General features: G+C 36.8%; 1 protein-coding gene across 1 annotated transcript; it reads right to left on the reverse strand.

Moving 5' to 3' along the window:
* Nucleotides 1–1508: 1508 nt before the first annotated feature.
* On the reverse strand, nt 1509–20652 carry LOC110449966 (cell division control protein 42 homolog). The gene is made up of 3 exons (XM_021497156.1): nt 19989–20652; nt 16885–16943; nt 1509–6404 (listed from the first exon to the last, which is right to left on the reverse strand). The coding sequence occupies exons 1-3, from the start codon at nt 20173–20175 to the stop codon at nt 5913–5915; spliced, it is 738 nt and encodes a 245-aa protein (XP_021352831.1). The 5' UTR covers nt 20176–20652; the 3' UTR covers nt 1509–5912.
* Between the last annotated feature and the right edge of the window lie 497 nt (nt 20653–21149).

The following is a 21149-nucleotide window of genomic DNA, read 5'->3' on the forward strand; positions in this document are numbered from 1 at the left end:
GCTTTTTTCTCTCTTAATTTCACCAATAACACATGAAATTGTACCTTCTGGTATCATGGTTGACATGAAACAATTATTATTGCCGAGGGAATAAAATGATTCCTTTCCCGGCTCTTTACTTTGAAACGTTAAGCTTTAAAAACAATTTGACCTATCAATACGTTTGGAAAAAAAATATACTTGAATTTATTTCTCGAATGTGGGTTAGTAAGGTTTCGTGATCACCATAAAACGTGTACAAATGAATAAAACAAGTCGTAGCTTTAAACCAAAATTACAACGTAACTCTCAAATAGAGTATCAGTGCAGGAGTCCCTTTAACTGAGCCCCGATACGTTTAACAGAACATGTTTACTGACCAAAATACCTCCAATGTGGGTCGAGACTGGATGTAGTGTATACTGATGTATACACTCCGATCTATTTACAAGAGTAATGTGGATATTATATATACGTTATAAATATTCTGGCATCGGCCATCTGCTTTGTCCTATTCGCCTGCCAACATAATGAAGAGAGTTCAGTGGAATCTTTTGGTCTCATTTTCATGCGTCATATGGTTTCCATAATAGCACCGGTGCCAGTTACTTTGACGGTCCCCATCCCGTGGGAATGCGGGATTTCACATTCCTCCAGCACTGCTTGATGCGGTTACGTCTTTTTTATTAGCTAGAATTTGCCATAGACGATTCCCAAAATGAATATTACATTATGAAACGGCCTGACCTTTGAACACCATGCTACCACTGAACGGCACATACTATATGGTATCATTTACAACAAAGCCAGCACTTTTAATATTTTCCATTTTGTTTGATATGTTGTAGACCTATGACGGACAATTTGTATATTCCAAAGAGACTAGAAAAACATTTGCAAAGTATTAGCACGGAGTTATCTAAGTCCGTGGTATTAGACAATCATTTGGAAGTACATCTTTCTAAAAATCCTAAAAATAAACCATTCCGTCAGTGTCTGTGTTCGGAGCCGTACAAGTCACTAGCTTCGAGATTAGATCTCTCCGATAACAGGAGAATTTTATACACATCACACGTGGTAGATTCCGAGTTGGAAGTTGGCGAGATCCTGGTTTCTTCATCACCATCAGACAGAGCGTGTCGGTAAAGGCAAGAAGTAGGTAATAGATTCTCTCGCCTACCTAACTGTGAATAGCGATCAACAAATGTACAAACAACCCAACTCAATGGGTGGCTACAGTCGGCGGTCTCCCGCCATTATAGAAATATGGTGTAGCTGATGTATTCCGTTATGGTCTGCTTTACTGTGGAATACTTTTCTCAGACATTTTGTTTAGTAACAACCAGGCGAAAAATCCATAGGTTCGGTTTGGTAATTATCACTGAAATTGTAGTAAATTCCCGCACATTCTGCGAACGCGAGGACACCGTGTCGCTTTCCTTTTTGATTCGATGTGCCCTCGGTTCCTTTGCTGGTATCATTATTTCACGTATACTTACAAGATAAACAAATAACATTCAAGTTTAGAATTGTTTCTTTCAGAAATCTTTATTCAACAGGCAATAAATCATTCATATAAAAAAATTGAGACGATCGGCTAACCTTTATGGCTGTCGTGTCTCCATCTGACGTGTACACATGACGCAATAGGCGGTGAACGTTCGCTGTTTTTCCTGACAGCAGACTTAACACAATGACGTCACAGAGACGTTAAAATGTCCAGAGGCCTTAAAAATACCATGGTCTGTGATTAGGAATTTGAATAAAACTTTTAATTCCGGCACCGCTAAGCCATTAATCGCGTAATGCCGTCCACGGCAGACGACACCGGACGTAACATCATGTACGTTTGTGGGTAAAATTTGGCAGAGAACAGAAGCATTGCGGGCATGCTTTCCCGGCTTAATCAGAATGATCAGCACTAAAACGCGTCCATTTTCTGATGCATTCTTGACTAGCCCATAAACAAACCAGCCAACAATGGTTATCTTATTTCTTACGTACCTCGTCTCAAAAGGACGACACACATTTCTGTAATGGATACCGACTTTTTATCCCACTCAATAGGAACATGACCCAATGCAATGCGTCAATATCTAAACCTTATTGTCTTGTAACCGATTTAAAATGGTCTGTAGTTGTCGTGAGACAATTATAGGACAATACTGGTTTGACACCTCGACACCTTATTGTCAAAACGGTCATTATATTGTTTCCATTTTCATACAAATCGAGAGAATTTAAAGTTGTTTACAAACTTTGATGGGAAATATTTCAATTTCGACCTAACCAACATTCCTTCACAGACCATAGCCGTACCTCTTAGCTGGACATACATGTAAGTTATGAGGCCGACATCAACGGAAAACGCCGACTACGCCAACGTCAACACTTCTACTTATTAAAAGGCACTTTTTCTTGTACAAAATATATAAATATACATGTCATCAATTAATTTATTCAAGATAAAAAATCTCATTTTGTAAGTTTAAAATGTGTAGAACCGTTTGTGAATTACCCAAAAGCTTACTATCCAATAACATATCTACAAAATCGTTTTTGGGTTGAGAGATGGGAGAGGTCTAGTAAAGTAGAGCCTCTCTTACTATTATTGGTGCTGGCCATTTGTCGAAAAGCTCAGGGCAACCAATAACTAAATTATTGTAATTCAAAGGTGTGTAGTCAGTCAAACAAAAAACATATGTAATGTCAAAAGTTGAAATTTTATCAAAAATGTCAATTACAAATCTAAAAAAATTGCTTTTCTTTGAATTCGAAGAATCACAAAATATTTTTGATAACTAAAAATTTGTGTATTAAGTAATATTATTTTCAATGTAAGGTAATTTACAATTGCCTACATTCAGGAATATTGTTTAAAAAAAGGATGATATCTTTTCTTATTGCTCAGCTCAAGCAAAAACATGTGGCCTTGACCTTTCAAGCGAAACATTCGGCCTTGACCTTAACAATAGCAAGCAATTCGATGGGACTAGTTCCACATTTACCTGCAGGACAATCAATCTACATACAAACAGGAATGAAAGACATGAGAGCATAATAACAGTTGATGCTTTGACAAACAGGTGAGCATCTCATTTTCATATAACAAACACAGAATCGTATTGTAGAAGTCAGGACAGTCAGGACCGCTTATCATCAAATCTACCTGTGTCTACCTGTACAGGTAAATGTACCTGGGCAGGTGTGCCCGACAGGTAAAACCTGTACCAGCGATGTTGGATTTTTCACAACAGCTGTAGGTTAGAAGTGGAATCTGGATAGTCTGAACATTTTAGCTTTTGTACAAAGCCGAACCATGATATTCCAGACACTTTCGTATTTGTGTAGAATGGAACACCAGTAGTCCTAACCCTTTCAATGGTTTTTTAAAGTAAAAATTCATGAGCAAAGACATTTTACGTTATAGAAAACAACAACTTATTTACAATAACTTCAAATTCCATAAAATAAAACTTTTTAAAAAATTATCCTCTCGAAAGATCACAGGTTTGCAATTCAGATAAGCAGAATCGATAGACTTAAAAACTAAACATTACATTATGCTAACTGTAAGTATAACAATTGCTGAATAACATTGTTCCCTTACATACCAGTAAAACATCGTTGAATTTGTGACGGTACAAGTAGGCTACTAAGTTCTAATGAGAACCTTTGTCAAGATTGTGGTTCAAATAAAAGATTTGATTTTAAAAAAAAATACTTAAAAATTAATTAGTATGATTAAAAAAAAAAAATCAGTATGATTTAAAGACAATTTCTCTATCAGCACCAGTTAAATTACAATAATAATAATAAAAAAGGGTTAAATAAACATACTTGTCGAATTCCAGAGAGAGGAAAGAAGTCGTAGATGCGAATCACATCTGTGGTGACACAAGACAGGGGAGATGACTAGGTAAAAGAGAGGTCGGGGGTCGAGGGTAGGGGGTCAGGGGTCGGGTTGGGTGGAGGGCAGGAGAACACTTGTAGTTTCTCTTTCACCCTCACCAGTGTCTGAGAGGGATGAGGGTAAAACAAAAACTTGTGGAGACGCGATCCAAATATGGGTAAAGGAAGGATATGGGAATAATCTAGTGTGGAAAATGACAAGATATGAAAAAAAAGATTGAAATACCCAAAGAAAAATCCATTCCATTTCATTTGAATAATTATTACATGTAATAATATAATTTTCTTAAACTTTCTTCTTTAACTGAACCATAAAAATATTTTCTCATTCCAACTGACAAGTTGTCAATCAAAACTATTACAATTCTTGAAAGATTGTCGAAAATAAAGCAATGTACAATAAGTTTAGCATGTATTATGCAAAGCTTTGATGAGCTAGAAACGTGACGAAATACTGATATATTGCAATCTGATCTGAGGCCATTATTTGGCATGAGGAATGATTTGGTACAATGTTTGAGGACCGAATAAGTAATTCTGAACCAGGCCTTATAATTGTTAAAATAAAGAAAGAGCTACAACCCTATTGATCATCTTGCAGATTTGATCTTTTCTTTGTTGCAAAACAATTGTATCACAATTTTTTTCCATTAAGGCAGCTTGCCCTGTTAGGGTTTTCGACACCTCTATTCATTAATTTACGACCTGTCAGACTTGTCATCGGAAATGGTTCATCAACTGGACCGAAGATTGGGCATGGTACCAACACCAGCCAATACAAAGCCACCCCGACAGGATCAGGAAATACGGCCCTGTGACAATTGTGGAGATATCTGCAGGTGTGATAAGGCTGTCATGTGTGGGAATAAGGGTAGGTGACAATGTAAAGATGTGTATCACTACGCCAGATAGCATAAGTAGTCCCGTCCCACAAGTTAAAAGAATGCTAAAATCTGATAGAAGTCGGATAAAAATACCGCCACAAGTCATACCAGAAAACATAGATCTGATAGGCGGGTTTCAGGCAGGTGGAAACAAGCTCCTTCACATTACTTACTTGTAAAACGGTACTCTACGCTAGACACTGAGACTCCCAAAATTGTGGCCTTATTATGACTATTGCTATAAAGAAATCGCATACCGCACATTTTCACACATATTTCCCATGCCAGATGACCCTACAGATTCAATAACCATGAACAATTACAATTATGTGTTTTTCCTTTTTTTTACAAAATTTGAATAGATTTTCTTCTGCTCCATTACTATTTTCTAAAACAAGAAAGGTAATATGGCGATAAATCTCTGTAATGGATTTTCTCTGTTCTGGATTGAAAAGCACTGCATAATTGTTTCTATTATGAAACAGGAATTATCTAAAATCTACATGGAAACAATTAAGATGGATGCATACCCCACAGAAATGGCATAATTTGATCTGTTAAACACGCAGCTCAAAATATCACTCGAGCCAATACATTGGCGCACCTCAAAGTGCAACAGCCTACTACATCCGTGACAAATGAACGCCAATGTTTTATTTCACCCAGACCACTCTCACTGCTCACACTCCATCGCTGTCGTCGCAGTCGTTAACGTCCCATGACTCAGACACCACTCATTAAAACATGTGCACTCTCTCCCATTGATAAATTAATTTATAATACACAATCCACAATCAACCTGTCTTAAAAGCGACGACATCTGTCTCCAGATTTATGACTCAACCACCGTTGACAGTTCGTCGGTGCAATCATGCACACTTCAGTCTGCACTGACAGACTGGGGACTCGTCACTATCTCGTCACAATCTCCGTAGGTGTGTATATATACAAAACAGCTAAATAACCAATACACATATCACCTGTGGCGGGAGTCTAGCCCATCCGTCACGTGTCACATGATCCAATTGGCCGAGTTCTATATTGCAGATTGAACATCAGGTGTCTGTTGCAAGTCTGTGTGCATTTATTCTTAACGAATGACAGTTGATTTTTTGCTTTTTAGGCATCAGAATTACTTCACAACAAACAACAGAATCGCTTCCATCCTGTCTTCTTGGCACAAGGCTTGCCCGACACCATTGGTGGTGGTGATTGTTCGTGTTGCTTTTTGCCCTTTTTTGATCTCCGTGAACTCTTTGTCCTTTTAAGTGGCCCGGAAAGTTTGAGGGCCGAAAGTAATGCTGTGTCAAACACTTCCTTGAGGTTTCTCTGTGTAAGTGACGAGCACTCAATATAGCTTGCACCGATGCGGTCAGCAAGCGCCTGTGCTTCCGATTCAGGGATGGGTTGTTCCTTGTAATGGGCGAGCTCGATCAACACTTTGACATCATTACGAAGATCACACTGTGTCCCCACCAGAATTATCGGAGCCTTTGGACAATGTTTTCTCACTTCCGGCACCCATTTTTCAGAAATGTTGTGAAATGATGTCGGCGTCACGACGCTGAAACACAGCAGGAAGACGTCGGTGTTTGGGTAGCAGAGCGGCCGCAAAGAATCGAAGTCGTCCTGCAACAAACAAAGCATTCAGTTAAATGTTAGTTACCTCCAACACTTCCCAGTTCATACTAAAACAACAATGTACTCTTTTAACGAGATAATAATCATTTGGTTTAAATTTCTTCACGTAAGTAGCGAATGGTTGAAGTCAACCTTGTTCCTACTCTCAATTTTGATGTTGAAAACATGAAGTTGAATCAAAGAGATATACAAAAATTAATAAACTCATCATGTATTCGTATTCGACAAAGTTCATAAGCATAATTTGCATGTACGGAAATGATTTGTAGATTGGTACAGTCAGGAGTTCCATTTCTATCTTAACTTGAAATGTCAAGGTCATTTTAAATTGAACAGTAAGTTTTTCATTGCCCAATGTCAGTTGAAAGTTATTGAAAAAGTTCAAGGCTGGTTTAAAGTTGACACACTGCCTGAAATGTGTAGCTCGCACAAAGTTGGCAGCCGAATCTAAAATGCTGTTTAATTGAGTATTATACAATGTTAAGAAAAACAAAGTGCTGAGACGTTTCAGAACTTTTGACAGATTCTATACAGCCATCATCTGGTTCTGATAACGTAACAGATATGTCACACGGTAATTTTCAACCGGATTATCTGACACCAAGGGTGTAATAATCCGACCTATTTTGATAAGTCTCGCTGAATAAACCTTCAAAACTGTGCCAATTTATAATCACTATAATTTTGGCCATCCTTCAGTTTCCCTGCGGCGTTAGCAGGATTTTTTTAGTTCGATGTGGGGCGGTATTTTGTGCCGACATATATCTGTGTTTTTATATAACGTGTTTTTAAAGTTTGTACCGATTATCAGATGAAAGCGGATCTCTGCTGGCAAGGTACGTGCCAGCTGCTGTAGCAATGACCAGGGTTAATCACTAAAGATAGCTGTAATAGCATATTATTATTCATGTTTTGATATTCAGAATCTTGCCAGATCTGCTTGCATTTAGTCCCAGAGAGCTGGAGTGTGAACTCCTACCTGCACTATAGTATAAACAAGATACACTAGAAGAAATATCTGTGCCAGCTAACTACTCCGGCAGAAGATTTATCAAGATAGAGCATTGCTGAACAGATGGGTAGTATATTTATATACATACACTACAAAAAACAAAACCCTGGCGGGATGACTCAGAGGGAAGGTCTGCAACATTATACTTATTGAACTCTGAAATCATTAAGTCTAACAAATCCGTTTTGCATAATTCACTCGTAAATATTCTTGATAAAGTATTGGTGCGTAGTTATGTCTAATCCTATATTTGTGACTCGCTCGTTTATATATAAACTTCCCGTTTTTGAATGTTAATTACTGGTGTACAAAAATACTACTGTGCACGCTGCTGTGTGCTTCCGTTATCTGCAGATTTTTGTGCCATTCTCCCTACCAAACCACAGGACAAAACTCTCAAAGCCTTGTTACTTTAACATCCAAAAGAATCCCTTTGGGGCTCTTTACATGAATTACTGTGATAACAAAACAAGCACGCAGCAGGATAAAAAAAACAACAACATTTGTAATAGAACACAATAGAAAAGAATGGAAAAGAATCAAATTTGAAGTTTATGGTTTATATTTGGTTGAGATGATGCTCAGAACAAAATGCGCCCAGTCGTTTACTTGTGCACAGGGGAAATCTCTGCGTGACTGACTCAACATCTATAGCCAAGATCAGCTGTCACGAGCCAAACTTGACGTACACAATGTAACTATAGGTACCACAGGAGAGAGAGAACAGCAAAACAACTAGGCTGCTATAATAACAGGCATTCTCTTGTCTCTAGGCCGACAGAAAATTATTATAAGTTCTAGACATATACCACGATATTGTTGATTACCCAGAGTTCCTTGACTCCACGCCTCTCAGGGGGTGACGGTGGCGGTGGGGCAGTGTAGAGGGAGGACAACAGGTCGATAAATTTCAACATAAAAAGCCTTTTTCAAGTAGAAAGTGGTTATGTGTGGGGGTTTTATTCATAATTATGACATCAAAATTATGAACTTTTACATATTTCAAGAATTCTTATCAATGTAAGAAGATTAGAGAGGAACAATGTACCTACATTATCCACCTCTAGTGATAAGGCCAGAAGCAGGTGGCTTTTTAATTTGCTATTTCCTCAGTTGATTACGAACCAAATTCAACCTATTTTACATTTAAATTATCTTTTTGATCAATTTTTCCTAAGCTAATTAATGCAAATGAAACGAATCTGTACTTTTTGCACACCAACGTTTTCATCCCCTCATCCCTTGGAAGAGAAAACATTCCTACAAACTCCCCCCTCCCCCCTTCAAAAAACCCAAAAATTGTAATAAGCTAAAAATGTGCCCTTACACTGAGAAGAATGCATTAAGACCTCATTCTCATGAGGTGGATATGAGTGCTAGTTCATAAGAGTCTGTTCCGTCACACAGAGCAAATTATAAAAAAAAAAGTGGGGAGGGGAAGTTAGAAAGGTCACACAATTACAGGGTACCTTCTCCACTTAACGCCACCAAGACTTGCACTGTGTAACATTTCGTATGGTTTGTTAATGTTTAAATTCCCCCCGTGAAATTGACCCGTTCACAATAGTGGTGTTGGGTGCTCAATTGTGTGGTCGAGTACCCTGCCACAATACCCGTACCGCCAACAACGGATCTATTCCTGGTCTGTCAAATGCTTGAATGGATGGATACATGCTATATGACCATTCGACTGAAATACCAAACCTATTAAATCAGGTTAAATACTGATTCAATGCTACGTTTACCCCCAGGTACAGAGTCTACCAATTTGTTTTCTCCTTTGTATACGAATGTTTTTTTAATATACATTATATCTTTTATGAACCTAAATGAAATTCCTCAGAAACAATATCAGTATACCGAAGGGGTTTATACATACAATATTTTTCGGTAATGTGTTTATGAAAAGATCTGAAGCATTTTATCATCTACCGTCCATGTATATATATATATGACGTTATATGTAAATTGCGTGAGCCGTATTCCAGTAATTAACATTTGTAGTTTGATGATTGCCATAAGCTTTGGGGCGATGACTCATAACACGACAATGGTCTTAGTTGTGGCGAAATCAGTACCAATTTCCATATAAACCACATAAATGTAGGGGAACTGCTCGCTGTTGCTCCAATGAGGCTTTCTGGCACTGCAGATGTATTGATTGATATGCATTGAAGCATTGCCCAGATCTAATAATGGATTCTTGTGGTCGTAAAGACTCAAACACAAATTGAAATGTCATAAAGATAAGTGACACACTCAGTATGGAGGAATGTGTGGCAAGACAATAAATCAAACCTCCTGTTTTGGAAATTTCATTTAGACATTGTCATAATTTTATAGCCGAAAATAGAAGGTACGTAATGGTTCATTGACAAGCGCAAATGAGTTTTATTGTGTGAAGATAAAAAAAAAGGTCTCGTTAAAGTTCGAGAGAAAAAGCAAATGGTTCTGCAATTGTCAAACAAATTCCTGGTGATAAAAGTGATTTCAAATTTGGAGACAACAGTAAATAAACAAAATTATTTTTAATTACTGGTGCAATAATTCCTCTACAGAAAAAAACCCTTTATAACATTTTTTGGGGGAAAAAAGGAATATCATGAAATATAATCAACCTTAAATATACTTGTATATGAATTGACAGATATCAAGTGATTAGTAAACTGGACAGTTCTGCTGTAGAAAGGTGTTGAGCGCCTTGTGCCTGATGTCAGCTAATTGACAGGAGCCCTAAATACAGATCTGCGTGACCTTAATTGACCCTTAGATTTGTACATGGATTGACTACATGGGCCCCTAGGGGTAACAGTTTTAATGGCCGACATTACTAGACGCCATCATAACATCAGTCAATCAGGTGAGATGGATGGTCAGTACACCTGAACACTTAACCCAGCAGACAACCAAGCGTACTCATTAGAATGGTATGTAAGACAGATTGAGGAAATTGCATGCTGAACAAGAACTGACAATGTTTTGCAATTCATTGTTTTCAACGACAAAACAAAAATGCAAATATGTTGAAATTCATGAAAAAACGTATTCTACAAAATATGTTTTACAGAAAAAGCACATACTTGGTAATTACACTTCCCATAATATTTCCTCCCAAGTACACTTCCCATAATATTTCCTCAACACAATTGATCCTTCATGACCACAAAATGAAATTGAAAATTGTTTGAAAACTTTCAAGCTAACAGAGCCTGTACATTTTAATCACACTTGGAAGAAAAACAGCAACTTGATTCCATGTATCAGCAAGGATTCCATTCGAAGACATGTTCAACCAAATGCTACTAAAAATAAAAAGCTGTTTCATGTTAAAAGATGGCTGCCCACAGCCTCTGAATCATAAACCATTACGAGATTGTGCCGATATCAGCATCACAACACCCTAGTAACATCAACAGTTCTGGGTACAGTCGGAATTGTATCCAGATCATTATCGCAAACATTTCTAAACGTAAAACAAGATGAAGAAAACTGGGTCAAAGTTAGATTAACCCCATAGATTGATGAACACATTTTATAAAAGTTAAAATCTGCCAATCCGGAGAGAAATAATTTTATGAAATGCCTGAATCGGGGAAAAATGAGATATGTTAGTAAGACTACTGAAAGTGATAGTACAAGATTTTTTCAAATCCAGGAAAACAAAATGGTAAATGAAATATTTTTGAAAAATTGGCTGCAGATTGAATTCTCGCCATTTAATATGTTTATTATCAGATATTCTCTTCTTTTATAATTGAATCATTAGGTAAGAATTAAGTCTGCAGAAAAGATTACTGTTCGACAAAAATACAGTTAGTTTTGATATTTTAAGAGTTGAGCCCTTTCAAATCCAAGATACCAACATTTACCCAATCTTGAACAATTTATCAATTTTAGAACAACATTTGGAAAAGCAAAGGATGTATGTTGTAATAATAATGGCTGCTGAAATAAACCTAAATCACATCACAAGATCCTACAGAAAAACTAATCCCCGACCCTTTTGAACAAAGTTACGTAACTGTGACAACAACCTAAAAACTTTAATCTCAATGAACAGTTCCGTTTTATATCCAAAATGAAATATCCGAAAACAAAATTTTGAGTCCGTAACATGAAATTATGCTTCCCATAGCTGGTTTGTGTTGAATGGATGAGCGACCAGGCTTGAACACGACTTGAACAGGTGTATTCAGAGTTTAATCTCGTGTAAGCGTCTAAGAAAACAAAAGTAACATTGTTAGGGATTGTCCTGCGGTACCACTTTATAGCTTGGTACCACTCAGGGCGTATTTTATACTTATGACACTCGAGTTGTTTTAATATACCTCAGACATTGTGGATAAAAATAAAAGTGGACAAGAGTGACCAGGTCAACACTCTCCTTGACCAAGCCTGGAACATCAATAGGGCTTGTAAGCAGGTAATGGGCCCTGTGAACTGGTGAACTCGGGTGTCTGAATAGTACAAGCGTGTTTGGGCTTTCATAGGGTCACACCTACTCTGGCCATAGCAGCTACAGCACAGTCAAACATTTTACATGCAAAAAAAGTAAAATATATTCTTTCTATACAAATTATGCAATACTATTATTTCACATTGATAGAATATTCCAAAGAGCCAAAATGAAGCTGACAAGTTGTTAGAACCCTTGAAGATTTAATTTCCAAACTTTCCAATCTCTCTGCTGTCAGACTGCTGAAAGCATAAAAATCTACGACTTGGAACCAATTTCCTCAAAATAATTACAGAAAAAAGAAGACAGTCTATAGTGTATCAAATGAAATTCCCAGACTTGGAGAGAGGCAATCTCGTAGAAGAAACCGACTCCACAAAAACTCATTTTAAAACATATGGCAGCTAAGGGAGACAGAATATACTCTACGACGTTGCGGCGGGGCATACGGCGCTCAAGGGACATTTCGTACAATTCAAACTGCAGGCTAACAGCGGGTCCTCAACATTACAATACAACAAACAGGATTTCTGCATTTCACTTCCAGACTGATCCAATTTGCATTTTACATGCATTTACCACAGACTAATGGTTCTTCGGGTTTCCCAGACGGTTAACTTGGAGCATTTTAATGCTACAAGCATATTCATGATAAAGAAAAGCTGAGTCAGAGATGCAACTAAGCTGACATCTGCGATATCAATTTATAAAAACCAACAGCACTGACGTAAAGTGACGGCTAGTCCATCCAGCAAACATTTAAGAAGTCAGGTTTATATTGGAACAGAAAACTCTACAACAGGAAGAAAATCAGCAATTCTAATTGAAAATTCTCCTGAATCAGCAAATAATATTTTGATTACAAAATCAATGTCTGTACAGGGTTTCAGATCCTGTCGAGGTAATTAGTGGTCCTGCGAGAGCTCGGGTATAAAAATGACATTTATTCGATGATCCTAAGGAGATGTATGGAACAATTCCCACTTAAAACTGAAGCAGGTCCTATTCTCCCCGTCAGACAATCAATGAACTCCCATACAGATCTGATATTTTACATGTAATATCAGGGAACTGGAGCTGTAAGATATATATACCAAAATTCTGTTCTGAACAGCTACACAACTAATCAGAAGAGGTATAGGGTTACAGTGAAAACGTTGATATTTATTTGTAGTTGTTCTACTTAACTGTTTAATTAATCATGGTAGTACTTTTAATTTGCATCCCAATTAACTCTACTTATATACTTGTACACCAGGATTGAGAATCAAAATTATAATTCTTACGATGCCTCCAACTACACTTGCCCAACACATTTGTCATTAGGCTCTGACTGTACAAGCCTTGACCTTACATACACCTCTGCATTGTCACTTACGGTTTGTCAGTGGAGGTGAGAGATGACCATTGCTTATCTGAGGTAACTAAGGTCAAGCGACACAGTCCAGCGACTCACTTACCAGTGGTCAATAAGTGACCCATGGCGAGAATTACCTGTCTCACCAGGTAAACACAAGGACAGGACCTAATTAGTCACCGGTCAAGCTGTCCACTACTCCGGCCATCACCTAGCTGGTACTAAGTGGTGTCCTCGGTCCATGCCAATCTCTTTCAGGACATGTCACAACTCCATGAATATCTTTCGATAATTGATCATTTCTATTTTCAGACACAAACATGCACGAGAGTTGTCGAAAAACAGACCCGATCCCATTACAATTCCATGAAAAAACTTACTGGTACTCAATTGTCAGCTATTTTTGCATAAACCTTCTATTTTAATATACAAAGTAAACGGATACATCAACACAAAAAAATGTCTGAGAAAGTGTTTCATAGAATGTAAAGATGTGTACTTGTTATTACATTTGTAAATGTGAACAAAAACATTTACGAAAAAGTTCAAAAGTTTATGCCGGAAAAAAATATGTTTTCACTGTCAATATACATGCGGGTATTTGTCACTTGTCAAGTGTCTACAATTGCTTAAATAACGAACATAAGAGCCGAGGGCTACAACCACATAATCGCTGACCGACATTGTCCAGTACATTTAAAGGTCAGTCTGAGGTACTGGACTCTCAACGGGCCTGTTAGTACCTGGCAAAGTACTGGTCAAAAGTTAAAACAGAAATTTTAACTAGATGTATAAACAGCTTGAAGTGGTCCGTATGTTGATCAGGCCTTGAATCAGACGGACATGAATGGACACTGTCCGAGTATCGATTTCAATACCCCGGTACCAGGTACCACAAACAGGCTAATATTGTATCTATAAAAATAAAACTCCATCCGACTGTTACCCATTTATATTTATTATCTATTAACGTGAATGTAGAATCTATTTAAAAGGACATTTCTTTACCGCAAAATTAGATGTTTCGTAAATGTGTATCTGAACTATTTCAGAAAACCAGTCAATCTTGAAATTACGCAAATGTGAATTATAAGCCTCGGGGAGAATGAGTATGAAGACTACGAAACCGTAATTTTAACGTAATTGAAAATAGGGATAAAAAATAAACAGACAAGTTTTTCATTAAAACAGATTTCAAGTTTGATAACCTTTGAATATTTGGAACATTGTTACTATTTTTTTTAATATGTAACAAGATCCTGACCTAAATATGAAGGAATTTATTTGGCAAACTTTCCAAATGACCGACTTTTCAAAATTCTGATGATCATGTCGATGAAAACTATCTTTCAAATCAGCACAACCCGATTTGAAGGTCAGTGTATATTGAACAAGAACTGTTTTATTCTTAAAAGCTTCAAATATTAAGTTACAAACTTGCCTAAATATACTCGATATTCATTCGAATTAACCATACATGTATCGATAAGACAGCCTTTTGCCCTGTTGGTTGTGTATGAGAGAAAGTCGAACAGTTATACACCTGTTGAGTGTACCTGAATCACAGGTAATGAGCTAAGATACCTGTAACGAGATTGTATTTCCGACTAAGCTAGGCGTGTCCGAGGCTGGATTTGGTCTAAGGGTTGATATAAACATATGTATATATGGTCACCGAGAAAGTCTGCCAATATAACAAAGCCATATATTATCTCACCAACCTATTATACACGACTAATGAAACTGTTGGCTCACGCCCAAATCAACCAAACAGCTTGTTTAAAAGCTTTTTTACCTAACCCGTTTCTATATACTTGTAAATACACCTTGCTCACTGAATTGTCAACTATTTTATTGCATGATGTTTAAAAATTTACCTATTTAATATGTAAATTTCTTCTTTATAGTCGAAGTCCAAGATCTGTGTCAGGTTGAAATTTACAAAATTGTCATGGTTTCAAAGGTGTTTTTTTCTCTCTCTTTCTAATTCTTTCCTTTTCTCTATTGTTTCTTCCCTTCCGACCTACATTTAGGTCGAGTTGACTTTTCAGAGCAGACAATAAGATAGTTATCGGTGATTTTTGGTGCGTGTTTTGTTCCCTTGTTTGAAAATGTTCAGATAAAAAGACCACTGGTTACACGCCATCATTAGATCGGACAATTTGACATTAACATGAAACTCGCAACGAGCAAAGAGACACATAATGATGCTTAATTAGAGGGCTCTCCATATCTATCGAGACACGAGAATGTATAGCTAGCCGCTTCGAGTCTGTGCGAGAAAATGTCCTTGCATGTGGACAAACAATGACAACAGTTTGTTTGTATACTGTGTTGGTATGTCAAATCATCACTTGTGGATGTTTCATTCATAAACATGAAATATGCACCAGACAAATTTCTTTCCAAGACTCTCGGCTTATATTACATGTTTTTATGTAGAACATTCCAGGCTTGCTATATATATATATATATACATATACATACTATTTAGACCTAGTGACATTTCGTATGTTAATTTAATTAAATGTACTCCATTATCAAACGCCACAATTTAATGGAGCAATCTGAATTTGATATCAAAAGCACACTGTACAAATGATCTGTTATGTTGGGAATGTCTTTTTTATCTGCAGATCACATTAGCACCACAATGGGTTTATATGAACTTCACAAAAGATTCCCCTCAAGTTATTCCTTCTCGGTGAACCAGAATGTGCAACGGTTGAAAAAATTCTTTATGGGACTTTCTTTCCTCATAGTGAATCATCAAGTGGGAAATTTTACAGACAAGTCAATTTTCAAATTCGCTGAGGTTTTGTCGTGACTTTTATTGATGCCATGGTAACAACCATTTGTCAAGCTCCGCGACATAATTAGGGGTCTACCGGTGGAATTGTGTAGTTTGAAAGGTAAACACCCGGTCACCGTTGTCAAATGAGTCACACGGATCTCCCTAACAGCTACCGATCTACACCTGTACTCCCCGCAATAACCACACACAGTACAATTAGCAACGTTTAATTTTTCAAACTTTTTCCGTTTACCGGTTTATCAATAACTGCCGTTTTGTTAAATTGTATAATCTCAAAATCGATGTTTATTTTCCGTCTCGTTAATTCACTATGCCGTAGAGACCATGTAATGCATAGGGAACTTGTTATTAAAGATCATGTGGTGCTAATAATGTGATATTAATTCTACTTCAATATCATGTCTCCAGACAATGAAGATAAAGATTCCCGATTTTTGATTATTTATCTTTTAGAAATGTCCCCAAAACTCGCAATCTGTTACTGCTACCTTAAACTGTCATGAATCGATGAATCCATAATTATACAATAGCAGCAGATGGACAATATACCTGACCGACAAAATCTATGAATAGGCTCAGAGTAGCTTAAACTTGTGACATGAATGTATTAGTCGTTTTTCGGCCTTAATATACCTATAGGGTTATACACTGGTAGAGACAAAGACCATTTACGAGGCGTGATTATCAATGTTGTTTGCTAATTTTGGTCACGGTTTGATAAGAGGGCAGGGCACCGGCCCCGAACAGAACAGGTAAGTGTGAATCATCCGATTACACAATGTCAGCTGATTGTGTATATATGTGTGAGTAACGTGCTAATCAACTCACCTGGCCGGCCGTATCACAAAGCTGCAGACGCACAGGTGACCCATCCACTGTGACAACAACTGTCAAAAAAACAGAAAAAAATCAAATGAGTCATTAATTGTAGGAATAGATCCGATACAGAAAGTCGTAGGAAAAAAATGTTTTGTTCTGAATCGGAGCAAAAAAATATTGAAATTAACCAGGAATTGCTTTTTTTTACGTACAACAGTTCTTGCGAGTATAAAGTATTAAAACAAAGCCCCCCCCACCCACACTCCAGCCTCAATTATTCCTGAAGACAATTCTGTAAGAGCTTCCATATTTTACCTGGATGTTCCCGATTGATCTAAGTTCCTGAATACAGAGGCAACGCCAATATACCCATTATTTTGTAACGTTCCCAGCTAAAGGTACCCCTGATATAAATCTCTTCGTTAGAACAGGAACTTAGAGATTAAACCATTCTATTATATGACCTCAGTTACATAACATGAATCCCAATATTTTATTCATGACATCGCGATGACACTGGTATACGTACATGTACATATCTGAAACATCAGGTATTGTTTACAAACTACCTGAGGTAACAAAGAAATCGATATCCTCTATTATCACTTTGTTTACGCTATATATGTACAGGTAAATGACTTTGTTTATCCATCGTTTATAATCTACCTGATAGGTATTAATAAACCTGATGTCAAGTCCCCTCCATTGTGATAAATACAACGAAACAGTGGTCAGTTTGTCCAGCGTCTCAAGATATTTACGACTGTCCGAAGAGTTTATAATCCTGACGCCGAAAATCTGCCGAAAATCTTGCTTGTGTTTAGCTACTCATCGACACTTTGCCAAATTGTCTTTAACAAATAAACTCACACCAATAAAATCATCATAAATTTCTGTCAAGGAGATATACACCCATAAATCTCGCATCACAAATTTGATCGCTGTTCCATGTTCGTTTTTCGAGGGGAGTTCATTTGAAGTGTTTGTAGACATCACAGGCAGACTTTTAAATGGCAGCTTGGTATCAATGAATTCGTGTACAGTGTAAATACAGACTCTAGCCGGTCTTCTGTGGCAGTGAAATCATTCATATTTAAAGCGGTTACGATCTATAAAACCACAGATCTTGTTTACCTACCCATACAAAGTCTATGCATAAAAAAAATGACCTATATTCAAGATATATATTCAGACGTTTTCTGAATGAATTAAAAGTTTGAATGTGGTAGTGGAAATTTTTTATCGTCTACACATTCGGGGCAAAGTAAACTTCAGTCACACTTTATAATCGTTTACAAACCGAAATACACATAACTAAGAAGGTTGTATTTCATGACAAGTCCAACTTTTTGAAGAGTAGAATAATTTCAAAATATGATTGAAAGGTCCAGTAGCAAAATATGATTTGAGCCAAATTTCAATTTTTATTAAATGGATCAGCCAATTCACATGATATATAAGCCGTCTAGAAAATTATTATTTAGGTGAATTTTACAGGTCACGACTTTTTACCTGACAGGGGTTAATAAAAATGCTTCTAACTTGGCCAGGTACTCACTGTGATGAGCTGTACAGGTAAACAGACAGGTATATTTCCTGTTAGTGTATTAGAACACCAGGTGTTTCTGATAAGTGGCTAAGTGGCTAATCAATGCCCCTCCCCTACTAATGGAGGCTAAGAGATTGATCAGAGAAACTATGGGGAGTATATGTCAGAGAGGTAATATCTCAGACTAATATCTATAGTACGTCACCTTATGACTGCTTTGTTACAAGTCTGTTAAGTGGGCTATCAAATTTCCAAGATATCAGAAACACTTATTTTATAAAGAAAATTCACCAACAGTAAGCATAAACGTCTACACCCTCCATTTCCATTCCCCAACTAATTCAATTGTGAAAATCTAAATTATCCACTTCAAAAACCTCAGAACTATATGTAGAACAATTTACAATTTTATCAGTTCACAGTCAAATCACAAGTTCATCAATTTTATTTTTTCTATTCCAAAAAACTTGTCTAAACTGATCACTAAAGGGGAAAAATATTTATTCTGAAAACTCGTCTAAGACCAGAGGAACACCACAGGGACCATTTATTTGTTCAGAATCAACAGGTTTCAGACTGACCTAGTTGAATGTCTGATAGAAATAATACAGGTTTTTATATTTACACAAATAACTGTCTGACAGCACGGTTTTTCATTTTATTTAGTTAGGAGGACAGATTACACAGTAAAATCTGGTAATGAACAAATTTATTTTACATTAAATCAATTAAGTGTTAAGTATACCATAACATTTTGTTAACAGTATATTAAAAAAACTTTATCTTCTGAACAGGAAATTAAGCTTGATATTTCAATTACATTCTGATAGGAACATGAATATTTATATTTAAAGTTTAATAAAGGTCGTTTCCTTTCTACATACACCCTGACCCCCTTTGGGATAACACTGATTCATAACTACCAACATTTTCTGCCCTGGATACAAGGCCCTCCAGTCTTTATTTATTTATGAAGATGTTGTATTAATAGAATCCCCAGCCAGCAGCTGTAACTGTTAGCTCAAGTGACACCCAATACACACACACCAACTTGGAGGCTGCCCTGAAACTCGCAGCACTCTCTCAAGTCATCACATTGTCTGAACCTCCTAGCGTGTTTACACTCGGCTTACCTAATCTGGAACCACTTTTAAACAAATGTGACCCAGACAAGCTTAAGCCTTTCAACATATTTCTGAACATAATTAGCATATTCCAAAATTTAATTATTATAATGTTCCACTGACGCCTTTTCACAGTTAAGTAATAACTGTTGAAGCAGCTGACTAATACATAAAACAATTTATGACCAAAGTAATTTTTTTTTACCACTTTTTAGAAACACTTTATACATTTATGCAATATATATATATATGTTTTTAACACAGTTGTAATACATTGTAAAATTACAGATTTACCAAATTACCAAGCTGTTTGCCATCTACTGTATTCTTTATACACAAAACATATATACACAACAGTACGTGTTAAACATACATAGCTACAGATAAACGTTGCTTTACAAAACTGTAGTTTGTAAATATTACACCTGTAAAATTCTTACCTGCATAGTTGTCGAATGCTGTAGGGGTGTATTCGGTGGGATAGCCGTTGGTCGTGTAACTGACCACCAGACTAGTCTTGCCCACGGCTCCGTCCCCTACTAAAACACATTTAATTTTTGTCTGACCACAGTCATCAGGCTCCGGTAATAAATTCGTATTATGGTCCATCATGGATTGAGGCGGCATGGTCAAAAAAGTTGGTAAAAAAAAAGAAACTATTTTAGTTTATCTACTAAAAACAAAGTCTGTGAAATAGGTGTAGCGATTCACAATGACTGTTTTCGTGTGTCTTCCGGTATATGCCACAGTTTATGTAAAACTTTTTCACCTGTCAACTACACTCGTGTTTAAATCATCTCGGCTTGGTAAAAATCCCTATGTTCACATCCTATGCCTGTTAGCGCTGAACGTCGAATGGCCTTGTACATCGAGACCGTCAATCTATGAATCACTGTGTCGCGGCTTCTGATTGGCTGAACGCTATGACTAACATCGTTCATTCAAACTCTATATTATATATCTATATATACCTGTGTGCTGTCGGTCTTACAGAAGTCTTGTACAAGTACTTTCAAGTGCGGTCTTGGTCTATAAGAACGGATGACCGAGTTCTTTGAAAACGTTTTCTCAACGCCCTTATAACACTCACCTGAACAGTCATTCAAGTTTTCTTTATTTACATAGCGTATATCTTACCTGGGCAAAGCATATACCTGGTGACGTATTCTGGACCACGTGAGAAGCTAGACAGACATTGACCAATAGTAATTAATTCATTTGTTATGTAGTAGATTCACTTTCGACTGCTTATAAATACTTCGATCTGCACACCAGTCGCTGTGTATGATAACACGTACAAACCGGCTTAACTTTTCAAATGTTGATAAAAATCTGCCCAGATAACAGTGAGTGGGTTTAGCTCTTACACAAGCACAAAATTATCAAATATCGGAAGTGGTAAGCCCTGTGTTTACTTCTTCCTTGTAACTCTATACGAACTGCACTTTTCTCTATCAAAGAAATGTGTACTATTTCAATAAGAACGCCACCTGTTTGTACAATAGCAAAACAAACTGTATTTTTCTTCATAAACAATTGAGTTTTGACGTGTGTGTGTATTTAAGAATTCAGAAAATGCTGATGTTTTTTTAAATTGAAAT

The sequence above is a fragment of the Mizuhopecten yessoensis genome, unplaced genomic scaffold (assembly GCF_002113885.1).
Source record: "Mizuhopecten yessoensis strain PY_sf001 unplaced genomic scaffold, ASM211388v2 scaffold4849, whole genome shotgun sequence".
In the NCBI taxonomy this organism is placed as follows: Eukaryota; Metazoa; Mollusca; class Bivalvia; order Pectinida; family Pectinidae; genus Mizuhopecten; species Mizuhopecten yessoensis.